This window comes from Camellia sinensis, unplaced genomic scaffold, assembly GCF_055761805.1.
Source record: "Camellia sinensis isolate YWXY unplaced genomic scaffold, ASM5576180v1 Unanchor3, whole genome shotgun sequence".
NCBI lineage: Eukaryota > Viridiplantae > Streptophyta > Magnoliopsida > Ericales > Theaceae > Camellia > Camellia sinensis.
The window spans coordinates 6,346,252-6,360,827 of NW_028129178.1; the positions used below are offsets into that span (position 1 = coordinate 6,346,252).

The window sequence follows — 14,576 nt, forward strand, 5'->3', positions numbered from 1 at the left end:
TGTTTTAAAAAGCAAAACTTCTACCAAGAAATTATTTGCATTAATCTACGCTCTCCACTTAATAGCATGGATTTGGGTATTGATTTGCCCTTATTCACAAAGAGAAGATGTAGGTTCCTATCCATTTTTTGGGTTTGAATTTGTTCTTGTCTTTGATTCATTTAACTGTTGATTTATTGCAAAATATATATATCTGTTTATATCATTGTTGAGGGTTATAGCCCATCTATCTCTTCCCCAAATGGTCTATCTAAGCAGATAAGTTAAAAGGGGTGAGTACCCCTCAAAAAATGTCTTTTGGCCTCTGTTCTGGAATTTCTACACTGACCTAAATCCCAGTCGGAAGAAGAATTCGGCCGGCCATTTCCTTGTTTGGCTGGCCCATTTTGTGATATGCAGGAGATCTCCTCTCAAGAACAGAGCAGACAGTTTCTGGGGAGTGCTCTCCTGGATGGTTCTGGAGCTTTTGGATGGTTTATTTTCTTTACTTAGCATGATTTATTAGATTTAGTAGTAATTTGTCTTAATCGATTCTTTTTTGTAATAATTTCTCCATCCCCCATCTCTTTTTATTATTATTTGCTCAATATTGTAATAATATCTCTCTCTCCCCTCTTTTCTTATTCGAATTGTTGTACTAACTTCCAACCCCACGTCTTTCTAACCCTTTTATTTACATGCTTTCAGTACTACATATGTTTTATTTATCATAACTTGTATATTGCATCCATTTTTCAAGCATTCAGGTCTGACTCATCCGCATTTGTGGAATTTATTATTTTCAAAGCTGAATACATGCGTTGTTCCATGTCTCGAGATGATATTCATGTGTATATTGTGTATGTATAACATTAGCCAATTGTATATAGGATCATACATATAGGTGTATATATTTCTTGGGACCCATCTTGAAGTACTATATCAAAATTTTTGGCTTTACCATATTGGATGTGCATGTTCCTTATCACATCTGTTGTAATATCATGAGGCTAAGTACTTAGGTAAGATATATGTCTGAATGCTAGTGGATGAAGGTTATGTTGTTTGTATTGGAATGTAGTTGATTCTTATGATTTTGAGTTTGTACAAAAAGACTTTTCAAAAAATACATGAAATCAAAGTGTAACCAAAATCAGTGACACTATCTATATTTAATTGCCTCAAATAGTAATGATAGCATTAATAAATAATCGTAATATGAATATATGTTGATTGTAAAACCACATCATGATAGCATTAATAAATAATCACAATATGAATATATGTTGATTATAAAACCACATCATGACTTAGTAGAGGCCGATCTTTTGATTAGATGAGAGGGGGTACTCAATTAATAACCTTCCCCTCTCATACCTAAGTTCTCGAGCCGAGACACTTTGGCTATGCCGGACGTGGCCTTTGCCACGAGTCACGGATTTCCTAATTTCTCCAAAAGATTAGGTGGCAACTCTGAAATCTAGTGATGTAGTCCATTTCTGGAAAATATTGTGTAATAAAATGAATTTTCTATCAAAGTTGCCAGATCTTGACTCTCATTTTCTATTTCACATTGCAGTAGTGATATCAAATCAGAAATCGGGAGTCTGAACTATTAGGCACACTTGGTAACCCAAAAGCCTCCCACAGTTTTTACCGACTCTACTGGAGAAATAAGAGAACCTGACTCAAACTTCATGAGGTGAATTTTTTATTGTCATATATATATATATATATATTCATTGCATTTTATGCAATGTGCACTTAAGAACTGTAATTACCATCTAACATCTCGGACGGCTTGCCGGATGTGGACTCTGTTATGGTGGGAATACAAGCCTCGGACCTAGATCACCAATGTATTTCTTGATCCTCCCTTCACTTATAGGTGTTAGGTAGGGTAGGTATATCGATGTCTTGCTGAGGTACCATTTTTGACCAGATTGACCTAGTTCATATATTGAGCTCTAGCAACTTCCATAATTAGGACATGATGCTTTCTCGTGTCTAAGATGTAGTGATGTCGCTTGATTGAATAGTGAAGCCTTAGTTTGTCCCCAAAACTAGGACAGGGTATGCCAAGCTCGCATAGGGGCGTTTTGTTCGCCTTACTTGCTATATTACTTACTTGCATGGAAATTGTTTGGTTTTGCCAAATCGTTCAAAATTGTATTAATCATGTTTGATTCGAGCTCTCAACCCAACTAGAAAACTTTTTTATGAATTTCGGAATGGGAAGCCATTGGACAGTTTCCTAAGTAACAAATGAACATGAGAGGTTGGGGGTTTAACTCTCTCAAAGTGTTAATTTAATAACTAACAATTCATTTTTATCTAATAAAAATAATACTACTAATTATACTCTATAAAATAAAATAAAAAAGCAACAACATGAATCGAGCAAGTTCCTGTAAACTTTGGTTTTAGGTCTTCGTGTTGGTGACTTTCCTTGTCTAGATTCCATCCTTTTCTCTTTTTTTCTTTTTTTTCTTTTTTTTCTTTTTTGTTGTTGTTGTTGAAGTTATTAGTTTTATACCAAAAAAGAGGGCTTTGAGACAAATGTTAACAACTGGTATTGTGTAATTTCGAGTTAAACAAGACATGAGTAAGGTTTTAATTTAAATGATTTGGGGACGTTACACATTCACATAGCACCAAACTTAACCCTTACCTATCTTTACTCCCTTTTCATTTAATTAAACCCTTGATAACAAAATTAGGGCTTTTATCACTATCATCATAACCGTGATTAACTACCTCCTAACCTACCAAAACAACTAAAAACATACAATTTCAACTCCCAAAACTCAAACCCTAAACCCCCTTTCATGCTTTTGGAAAATCTTTTAACAAACATGCTTTTAATGCAGTAAAACTATCATATGTCTATCTAAAGGTATTGCGAAAGAGCAAAGAAATTCTTACCTTTCAAAACGAAGAGGAGACAACCCAAATATCACCGGCAACAAAAAGACGATACGCTCAGATTATATGCAAGCTATCATTGAGCTCTATGTTTTGGTATAACTAGAGGTAGAAAATGGATTAAAATAGATAAAACCAAAGCTTAAAAGCTTAAAGGGGTTGAAAAATGGCATCCAGGAGAGAGAGAGAGAGGCAACGAAAAGACGATACGCTCAGATTAAATGCAAGCTATCACTAAGCTCTACGTTTTGGTATAACTAGGGGTAGAAAATAGATTAAAATAGATGAAACCAAAGCTTAAAGGCTTAAAGGGGTCGAAAAATGGCATCCAGGAGAGAGAGAGAGAGAGAGAGAGAAGATTGAATCAAAAGATAGATATTTTCAGCTTTTGGTGACTTATAAAGACGAAAGGACTGCGGGCACGAAGAACACACCTCGGTTGCGACTATGACGACAATCTTACTCGTGGGTGTGACCAAGGACACCGCGGGCATGACTATTATGAAGGTCATGAGCCCCCATCGCAGGCCACGCACCTTCTCCCCCAACCAACAACCAAGCAAAGACAAGAATTCTGGGTTGCTGTTCTAAAGCCAACTCAAGGCATTCTAAGGGTCCAAACCACCCAAACATGGTCAAAGTCACTCGGGACAATCACGTGTCCCAACCAAAATTAAAATGGGTTGGGTTTTCTGACACGGACCACTACAAAAATTATTTTTTGTAAAATTTTTTTTTTTTTTTTATATTTTGTAGTATTTGGTATAACAAAAAACAAAAGTTAATAGAAAATGTTTTTCATGATTAAAAGAAAACAAATTTATTTAGTCAGACAATATTTTCCACTTTTGAAAGTAAAAAATGTTTCCAAACTAAAATCTTACTAACACCACCACACTAGCACTGCGCCGCCACCACTCAAACTAACCATCGCCACCTTTGCTACTGGCGAACTCCACCGCACCACCACCACCACCACCTCCTCCACCCCACAATCACGAATACAACTACTAATATTTTAGTTTCAATGACTCGATCAAATATTAGAAAATATTTTTTACGAAAAATTAAAATTAAAATTTTTGTTGAAAAATATTTTTCACCAAAACAAAAGCATAAAGTATACAACCTTCCACAATTTTAAAAGTCAAAACTATATTTTAAAAGTAATTATTCAGTAATCTCAGAATATGGACATGTGCTATTCCATAGTATTATGATTAGTGGAGAAGGTATTGTATTGGGTGATTGGAAAATATGAGAGAAGATATTGAATAATGATTGGTTAAAGAGTATAGACGCGTAGTACTCCTGGAATTATTGAATAATTTCCCATATTTCAAACATATCTCTGGGGCAAGTGATGCTTAGTTCAGATTCCAGAGGTCGTTGAAACCTGTGTTTGAGGTTTAAATGCCATGAAATACCTTATTTTTGTCAGATTACTTGTGCTTAAGCATTGCTTGGACAATAGCGTCTTTCACTCGAATGAAAATGATCGGTTGTCCTATGTGTATCTATCTAAGATATTCGTTTTCTTATTGGAAAGATCACAAACTTACAAAAAAACAAAAAGTTATTAGAAAACGAAATATATGATATAAATTTAAATTTTATGTGATAAAGATACATTCAAATAAATCTGGTCAATACATTTTATTTTCTAAATACTTATCTAAACAGTTTTTCAAAGAGTACAACATTGTTGTTTTCTTAGTGGTGGTTAAAACATCAACATCTACCAATTCATCCTCTAGTTTTGCCTTCAACATACCCCACTAGAAACTTGCTACAATTCAATTCAACATTTTGTTGGTTCGGATTTGATTGTATCATAGCTCAATAATTTGGATTAGGTTTGTGTTAGTTGAACAGAATTTTTTATAGTGGCTCCAGAAGAAGAAGAAAAAATAAAATAAAATAGAGTCTAATATCATCGAGCTGCCTAAAATGATCGACTAATTCATCCAGTTGTTCCGAAGGATCAGAAAGGCCAGACATCAAAACAAAACAAAAAAAAACTTTATGCATGTTGAGTTTCATATGTTCAAGAATATATATGTATATATATACAGATAAAATTGTACAAGACCTCTGCAGTAAAAGTCCTATGTTGGATATTCCTTATGTGTTGCTCTAAGCAAAGAACTAAGTCCTAGTAGACTTTGATCTGGAAATCCAATGAACATGCTGAGGTAAAAGAGAAGAAAAAACTGCTTGTCTAGTTCAGGAATACCCAAGTATAGAATGCAACTTCCCTAAAAAATAAAAAATAAAAAGAAATTTAAAAATAATAAATAAATAGAAACTTCAGGTGGTATCTCTGTCTCCATTCATGTCCAAGCAGAGAGATGCAGTGCCTGTGGCTGTGTATTGGAAGAGAGAGACAAAGGAATTAACTGAACCTTTTTTAAGTAGGTTGACATAAATGAGGTGCCACAAGTTCCATCATGTCTGCAACAATCTCCTTGCTGATATCATTTAAAATGGCATCTCCAATCTCCGCACCGATTTCCCTAATCCGCGGCTCAAAATCACTCCATTCTGCTACTGAAGCTGTAAAATCCAAATTCATCAGTTGGGTTGTGTTACTCCATGTCCTCACATCCGTGGACTCTGAGAGAAGCTGTTTTGGTTCCTGCAAAACCCTTTCGGCTTCAAAACTTGGCTCATTAAACCAGGTGATGAAATTACTGAAGGGAACTGCAATTATGGAGTATTTGTTGGCATTTCTTTGTCCTGTTTGATCCATAACAAACAAGTTGAGCAGAGTTAGAATCAGAAAAAGCTGGATCATATTGGTGTACTTTCATTAAGTTTTTAGCAAAAAAAAAAATTCACCGTTGCTGTGAAGTAGTGAGCCTTCATTGTAATGTATTTCTTCTAGTACTGACACAGGACTGAGTTGCTTTTTGTCTTCTCCACATCCCCATTGAAGCTTTCCATCTGTAAAAACCTGTGAACTTTGTAAGTTGAATTATGCTACTACATAGAAAATTTCAGTGACCAAATAATAATAATAATAAATAATAAATAAATGAAAAAAAGAGAATTAAATAACAATAATTTTACCTCTTTTTCTTGCAAAACATCACCAAGTTTGAAGGATCGGCAAGTGTCTGCAGTGACTGATACACTATCTCTCGGTAAAGAATTCAACCCGTCTTCTATATTACTCTCGAAGAACGAATTAATGTTTAATTCTTGATCCGAGAGTGATATAGGAGATCGCCAAGTTTGAAGGCTTGCGGAGGAAAGCCCATCTGATTCTGGTTTTTCTTGTTCAGCACTAGATTCTCCATCTCCATCCACAGAATTCTTCATTGTCTGTTTGTTAATAATTGATACAAGCTTTTTTAATACAGCTCTTACAATTTTAGGACAAGTTGGAACAACTTTTCTTCTCATATTCGAACCCCGGGTAGTAAGCTTGTTCAAGAATCTGCTGTTTGAATTGCAAAAACCGCTCTGCAAATTCAACTTGTTTTTCATATACCCTTTCTCAAGGAGGTAGATTTCTAATATAAAAGGCTCTTGTTGCTCTTGGAGAAGCTCTCCAAGCTGTTTGGCTGAAGATTGTTTGGGTGTGGTTGAAGCCATTGAATGTGCAAGTGAAGAAGAAGAAATGGGGTTTTGAGTTAGTATAGGAAGGTGTTAGGAGAAGAGATGAAAAGCTTCTGATTCTGTTGCAGGTGTGTTAATTGGGATAAACGAAGTGTCTCTGCCATTTTGGGACAGAGCAGAGTAGAAGAATGTGGACTTAAAAGGCTGAGCAGTTGAAGAAAGGTAAGGACCAATGATTGTTGGCACATTTCCATAATATATTTATATATATTTAAGTATATAATATAGTTATATGAATGATTAAAGAGATGATTTTTGGGTTTAAATCAAAAAGTGTAACTATTGAGTTTAAACAAAAAAGTATGACTTTTGGATTTAAACCAAGAGTGTAACTATTGGATTTAAACTAAAAGACATGAATCTTAGATTTAAGGGGTGTCATTTTTTAATTTAAAGGACACGACCTTTGGTCTAAGGGACACAAACCCATACCTATATAAAGGCAGAATAGGTCGGAAATTGGATAGAAATCACCCATATGAAATCCATAAAATTTCCTTCTAACATTCATATTATTATTTTCCTCTATACTTGGTGGATTAGAAAATTCAAAAGTATTCGAGATCTGATTTCGTTCGTGCATAATGTAGTCAGACATCAGTCTTTAGACTGGGTTTCATTGTATCCTGAAGGTGGATTCGCGGGTAACCCGGTGCACACCATATTCGACAGAATTGATGAGGGCAAATATCGTCTTAAGGAAAGCGACGTTATAACGTACCTTGATATAATACTAATTATTTTCTATTTTATCTCTTTTGATCTCATTAACTAAATTTGCACCAACAATGATGATTCAGAAAAGTTCTACACAGCAAAGTAGGGGTGACCAGGATTTGTTCGAGTAAATTAAGTACTGAACCAACCAATAATTATGTGGTTTCATTAAATTTGAAATTAGATTAAACTATGAAAATTTTGAAACCAACTTAGACACAACTAGTAAAATGCAGTTCAGTTCAATTTAGAATCACAATTTTTAAAAATCTTATCATTATTCACAATCAAAGACACCACCATTAGGGGGAGATGGGGTTTCCATTCATCCATCATCCTACCAAAAATCCTTGAAATTTTTTTTTTATGGTAAAAATTTTATTTGATAATTAATTGATCTCAATATTAAAAAGAAGGGATCTCCTCCATTAGAATCAAAACACATTAGGAATATAATCCTTCTCTATTACAATTTTTTTTCTCAACAATGAAATTAAATGAGAGATCAATGTTGAATGGTTGATTGATCGTGTACATTAAAATGAAGTATTTGATACTAATGAAATTATCATGCAGTAATATCAAAAAATGATACCTTGTTGAATACGATTGCATATTGCAGAAGTGTGCAATTTTTTTTTTTCTTGTTATGTTGATAATATTATATTAAAATTTTATTTTACTTGAAGGTAGAGAAGTTCAAATTTTAATTAGTTTAAAAGTTATTATTATTATTATTTTGTAGAATTTGTGCAGTTCAAATTGTTTGTGTAAAATAAATTGATAGAGAGAGAGAGCAAATGAATAAATGTGTATATTGAATTTGTTGTGTGTTTTTACAAAGGGAGCTTAGCTCTCTATTTATAGACTGATATTGGGCATGCCATGCGAGACGCGAGGCACCGAAAGGCAAGGCTAATGCTTTAGCCGAAAGGAACAAACACAATGATAACAAAGGCGCCGAAAGCTAATGCTATAACAATGCTATATTATATACAAAGTATAATAATATACTAACATCCCCCCGCAAACTCAAGGAGGGAAAACATCAACCAAGTTGAGTTTGGAAACAAGATCAGTGAAGCGGCCAGGAGGATGAGCTTTAGTGAAGATATCAGCGGGTTGATCGACAGAAGCAATAGGGAGAAGATGGACAGTACCACAGGTAACATGCTGGCGAATGAAATGACAATCAATCTCAATATGTTTGGTGCGATCATGAAAAACATCATTGTGAGCAATTTGAAGAGCACTGTGATTGTCACAAAAAAGGTCAGTAGCACCAGAGGAGGGAACACCCAGATCAGTAAGAAGCCAACGAAGCCAGAGAAGTTCCTGAGTAGTATCAGCAAGAGCACGGTATTCGGCCTCAGTACTGGAACGAGCAGTAAGAGATTGTTTCTTGCTGCGCCAAGAAATAAGAGAATCACCCAAAAAAAAACAGAACCCAGTAGTAGACCGGCGGTCAGTAGGATCTCCAGCCCAATCAGCATCGGAAAAAGCACGAAGCTGGAGAGAGGAGCGGGCGGAATAATGAAGACCATGAAACATGGTGCCTTTGAGATACCGAAGGATACGAAGTAAGGCAGCATAATGAGGGGTACGAGGAGCCGACATAAACTGGCTGACAATATGAACTGCATAGGCAATATCAGGACGAGTAACAGTGAGATAGACAAGACTGCCAACCAGCTGTCGATATAGGGTAGCATCAGAGAGAAGAGTGCCATCAAGAGGGGTAAGACGACTCTGAGGCTCGAGAGGAGTGGAGGCAGTCTTGCAATCCGTAAGACCAGCACGGGTGAGAAGATCAGAGGTATACTTAGCTTGAGAGATAAAAGAACCCGTAGAATCATGGAAGATTTCAAGACCCAAGAAATAGCTGAGAGGACCAAGGTCTTTCATCTCGAAATGGTGGCTAAGAAACTGTTTAAGGCGAAGAATACCATCAACATCATCACCGGTGATAATCATGTCATCCACATAAAGTAAAAGCAGAGTGGTCCCTTGAGCTGTTTTCCGGATAAAAAGAGCAGTATCATAAGAGCTGGAGGTGAAGCCACAGTCATGAATAGTAGAGCTGAACTTGGCAAACCAAGTGCGGGGAGCTTGTTTGAGACCGTATAAGGCACGCCGAAGTTTGCAGACTTTAGGAGGTGGATAATCAGACCCAGGGGGAGGTTGCATGTAGACTTCCTCAAGAAGAATACCATTAAGAAAAGCATTGGTGACGTCCATTTGATAAAGATCCCAGTGGCGGGAGGTAGCAACAGCAATCAAGCTGCGAACAGAGGTGAGACGAGCAACAGGAGCAAAGGTCTCTTTATAGTCAATACCATATTCTTGGTTAAAGCCTTTGGCAACAAGGCGGGCTTTGTAGCGCTCAATAGATCCATCAGAACAAGTCTTGATTTTGTATACCCATTTGCAGCCAATGGCAGACTTGCCAGGAGGAAGATCAACAATATCCCAAGTATGAGTTTTGGCTAAGGCCTGCAATTCAGTAGTCATAGCTTGCTGCCAAAGAGGATTAGAGCGAGCCTCACGATAGGAGGTCGGTTCATAAGTAGAAAAAGCAGTAGAACCAACAATAAAGTCACGAAGACGAGTAGAAGGTTGTGTTACCCGGCGTGGTCGAGCAGACGGAGGAGGAGCCAGTGGAAGAGACTCAGCAAGAGGGGAGGAGGCCGAGGAAGTAAGAGCAGGACCATCAGAGGGAGCAGGAGCATGGGACAGTCCAGCAGGCAAGGCGACCTCTAGAGAAGTTGGCGTGGGTGGAGGAGGAAGATCATCAGAAAATAGATCGGTGAAAGGATCAGTAAAAAACAGAGAGGGGGAGGGAACAGACAAACGGAAGAGAGAGAGAGAGGAAAACATTTTGTGTTCCCAAAAGACCACATGACGAGAGATACGAAGTCGTTGGGAGAGAGGATCCCAACAACGATACCCTTTATGTTCAATACCATAGCCCAAGAAGCAACAAAGGCGGGAACGAGGTTCAAGTTTGGTACGTTCATGAGGTTGGAGAAGAACAAAACAGGCAGAGCCAAAGACCCGAAGGGTGGTGTAAGGAGGACGGGTGCCGTGTAGTCGCTCATAAGGAGTGTGATTATGAATGACAGGTGTAGGGATACAATTGATAGTGTAAGCAGCAGTGAGAGCTGCCTCTCCCCAAAAATGTTCTGGACAAGAGGAAGATAGAAGAAGAGCACGAGTAGTGTCGAGAAGATGCCGATGTTTCCGTTCAGCACGGCCATTTTGTTGAGACGTACCGGGACAGGAACGATGAGGTTGAGTACCATGACTCTGAAGGAAGGAAAGAAAGTCAAAATCTTTATATTCCATGGCATTGTCGGAGCGAAAAATCTTAATAGTTTTAGAAAATTGTGTGTTAACCATTGCAGCAAAATTGTAATAAAGTTGTTTGAGCTCAGAGCGAGTTTTCATAAGGAACAACCATGTAAAACGGGAAAAATCATCAATAAAAACAACAAAGTAGCGGGCTCCGCCCATAGTGGGAGTAGGAGAGGGTCCCCAAATATCAGAATGGATGAGATCAAATGGTGCAAGAGAAACAGAGTCACTTTTATTAAACGACAAAGCAGGTTGTTTAGCAAGTTGACAGGACACACAATCTAAAGCATCAGAACTGACAGGACCTAATTGACCACTAAAAATTAAAGTTTTTAAACGACCAGCAGAAAGATGGCCTAAACGATAGTGCCAAAGCTGAAAAGGAGATAAACGAGGAGCAGTGGTAGTAGTGGTAGGAGCTGTGATCTGAGAGGAATCCGGAACATGAAGATGGATAAGTTCGTAGAGGCGTCCATGCTTACGGCCTATCCCAAGGGTTTGCCCCGTCCGAGGGTCCTGCACCAAACAACCAGTAGGAGAAAAGGTAAAAGTTAGACCATGCTCACATAATTGACTAATGGAGATAAGATTTAAAGTGAGAGCAGGCATAAGATAGACATGAGATAAAGATAAGTGAGAGGTGGAAACAGAACCAACATGACTCACAGACAGAAGAGACCCATCAGCAGTATGGATAGAAGGAACATGAGGAGTAACAGAGATAGGAGTAAAAATAGTAGAGTCAAAGGTCATGTGATTACAACAAGCGGAGTCAAAGTACCAGGAAGTGTTACCTGCAGTGACAGACAAGGCAGGAGAGGAAGGAGTACCAGATTTTTGCAAAAAATGTTGAAACATGGCTTCGACATCTGTGTGAGAGAAGACTGGAGTGGAAGGATCTATAGGGACAAGAGAAGGTACATCCTCTGAGGCAGCAGCAGCAGTGCGTTGGAACCGACCATGGGAGGTGCTGCGGGAAAAATGCCCGGGGGAAGGACCATTGCGAGAAGCACGGGCGGGATTGCGGAAGCAATCTTGCTGGAGATGACCAGGACCAGTCTTGTTGCAAAACCGACAGAGGCGAACAGGACAATTAACCAGAAGATGAGTCGACGGAAGACTGCGATTTTGACAGTAGTTGCAGAAGGTTGGCTTCTGTGGTGAAGGAGGGGAATGAGAACTCTTAGTCTGGGGAGTAGCAAGAACAGAGTCCACAGGGTGCGGATGGAGAGTACCAAACCGAGTTTCCTCTGACAAGAGTTCAGAAATTGCTTGCTCAAGAGTGGGTAAAGGAGTGCGATGGAGGAGAGAAGCTCGTACGGGCTCAAAACGGGAAGTAAGAGCCATGAGAAACTGAACCAAGCGATGTTGGTCACAGTAAGTGGTAAACAAGGCAGCATCCTTAGTACAAGCCCATGGAGGTTCAGAAAGAGCGAGTTGATCCCAAACATAATACATTTGGGACAAGAAATCATTAATGGTCTGAGTTGGTTCTTGGCGCATACGGTGAAGGTGACTCAGAAGCTGATATTGGTGAGCAAGGCCAGTAGTCTGATAGCGTTCTTGTAAAAAATCCCAGATGTCCTTGGCGGGAGAGGAAGCAGAGTCAAGTTGGAACCGACCAAACTGAAGGCTGATAGATGTGATAGAGGTATTGCGAAACCAGGTAATGATCTGATAGTTTTTACTATCCCAATCCTCCAGACGATCGATATATTTGGCAGCGGAGTCTGTGGTGGCAGCGGATTCGGTGGTTGTGGTGGCAGCGGATTCGGTGGTTGTATGGATGGGTTTGCACACATCCCCAGTGATGATGCGCCAAAGTTTCTTTCCTTTGAGAAACCCAGACATAGCTTGTGCCCATAAGACATAGTTAGTCCCGTCAAGAACAACGGAAATAGGGTGGTTAGAGGAGTCGAGACGATCCATGAGGGAAAAAGCGTACTTTTGAGGTAGAATTTGAAAAATCCGAGGGTACCAGTGAATTCAGAAGGTCGAAATCAGTGGGAAAAGAGTGACTGGACCAAAAAATAGGACCAGAAATTCGGTCGGCGCACGTTAGCAGAGAGTGCGCGGCGCACAATAGCAGGAGACAGCAGGCGGCGCACGAAAGCAGAGAGGTGCGCGGCGCACGTTAGCAGAGAGATGCGCGGCGCACAATAGCAGAGGACAGCAGGCGGCGCACGAAAGCAGTAGGGCTGACGTCGGCTGACGCAGAAACACGTGGCTCACGTTAGCAGAGAAGGCCGCGGCGCACAGTAGCACGGGACAATGCAGAGGCGCGTAGAGCGCGTCGGAGAACGAGGATGAGCGTGGCCTGAACTTCTGGCAGCGCGTGGAGGCGCGTGGAAGGTCGGACGGTGATGAATTTGGTGGCGATGGATTCGTCGTGAGGAGACGAAGAGATTGGTGTGGTTGAATAGAGAAGACAGAGAAGTTCGAGAGATGCAACAATCTGTCTAAATGTGAGGCTCTGATACCATGTAAAATAAATTGATAGAGAGAGAGAGCAAATGAATAAATGTGTATATTGAATTTGTTGTGTGTTTTTACAAAGGGAGCTTAGCTCTCTATTTATAGACTGATATTGGGCATGCCATGCGAGACGCGAGGCACCGAAAGGCAAGGCTAATGCTTTAGCCGAAAGGAACAAACACAATGATAACAAAGGCGCCGAAAGCTAATGCTATAACAATGCTATATTATATACAAAGTATAATAATATACTAACAGTTTGAGTGAGGATCTACAAAAAAAAATTAGAATTGCCTCTGTTCACATTCACTTCATATTGTTCACAATTTAATATTTGTCTAAATAATTATTTATAAGTAGTTCTATCACTAGACAACAGCACATTTGTAAGAATAAATAATTACAATTTATAAATATAAATATATATTATTTATCATAACTATTCAAATATCTTATTTATCATATATATATATAGGATTGACCCTCTCTCATATCAAAATTTGAACTTCGCTGTCATATTAGGGCCGATGGGACTCACCACAAGTCCCCATTTAATGATCTAAACTGTTCATTTTGTAAAACATTTCGTATGGATTATTTATGAAAAAAATTAGGTCTATCCGATAATTGTAATTTTTCATTTCATCACATTTGTCTAAAAAAAAAAAAAACAATAAATATGCTTTTAAAAAAAGACTATCCATTTTTATTTTCATTTTTTTGAGATAAATGCGATATAATGAAAATGTTAGGACTATTGAATAGATATAATTTATTTTATGAATGATATACACAAAAGACTCTACAAAATGAATTATTTAAATTATCGAAATAGAACTCATGGTGACCCCACGGGCCCTAACATTATGGTCAATTTCAAATTTTAAACTTGAGATAGTTATCCTATATATATTCAGTTCCAAATTGGACTCATAATTGTAAAACTACAGACCAAATCGTGAAATACAATTCACCTATTTTGAAGAACCAAGATGAAACAATTCATTAAGGAAATCAAATCAAACTATGCGTTTTGGTCTGGATTGTACTAGTTTGTGAATTTTTTTATTATTTTTTTATTTTTTCCTCAGCCCTATAGCAAAGTGTAAAAGTAAAACAACAATTCTACATACCCACTACATTTATGGATCACAATTATTTTAGGTGTGACTCACATTCCATCAACTTTTAATTTATATCATTCACCTCATTTACAAGATAAACTTTCATAGTACTCAAACATTTTTCAAAGAAAGGTAGTCTAAATTCATTCAATGTATGATCTCCGCCATTGTAATACCCCAACCCGTACTATGCTTAATTATGCACGTAATTATGTGTTTGATATGAATTTGCAAGTTTGAATGTGTGAATTATGTGAATTTGAAATAATATTTGTTGAAAGTAGGAATATCTATTACAATTGAAATTTTGAACTAAAATTGAAGGACTTAGAGACGCGATAAATGAAAACCAACTTCATAGCAATGATTAGCATGATT

General features: G+C 38.0%; 1 protein-coding gene across 1 annotated transcript; it reads right to left on the reverse strand.

Moving 5' to 3' along the window:
• Positions 1–4,917: 4,917 nt before the first annotated feature.
• On the reverse strand, positions 4,918–6,713 carry LOC145816169 (uncharacterized). The gene is made up of 3 exons (XM_082912432.1): positions 5,977–6,713; positions 5,746–5,860; positions 4,918–5,643 (listed from the first exon to the last, which is right to left on the reverse strand). Exons 1-3 carry the CDS (start codon positions 6,502–6,504, stop codon positions 5,315–5,317), a joined length of 972 nt encoding a protein of 323 aa, XP_082768558.1. The 5' UTR covers positions 6,505–6,713; the 3' UTR covers positions 4,918–5,314.
• Between the last annotated feature and the right edge of the window lie 7,863 nt (positions 6,714–14,576).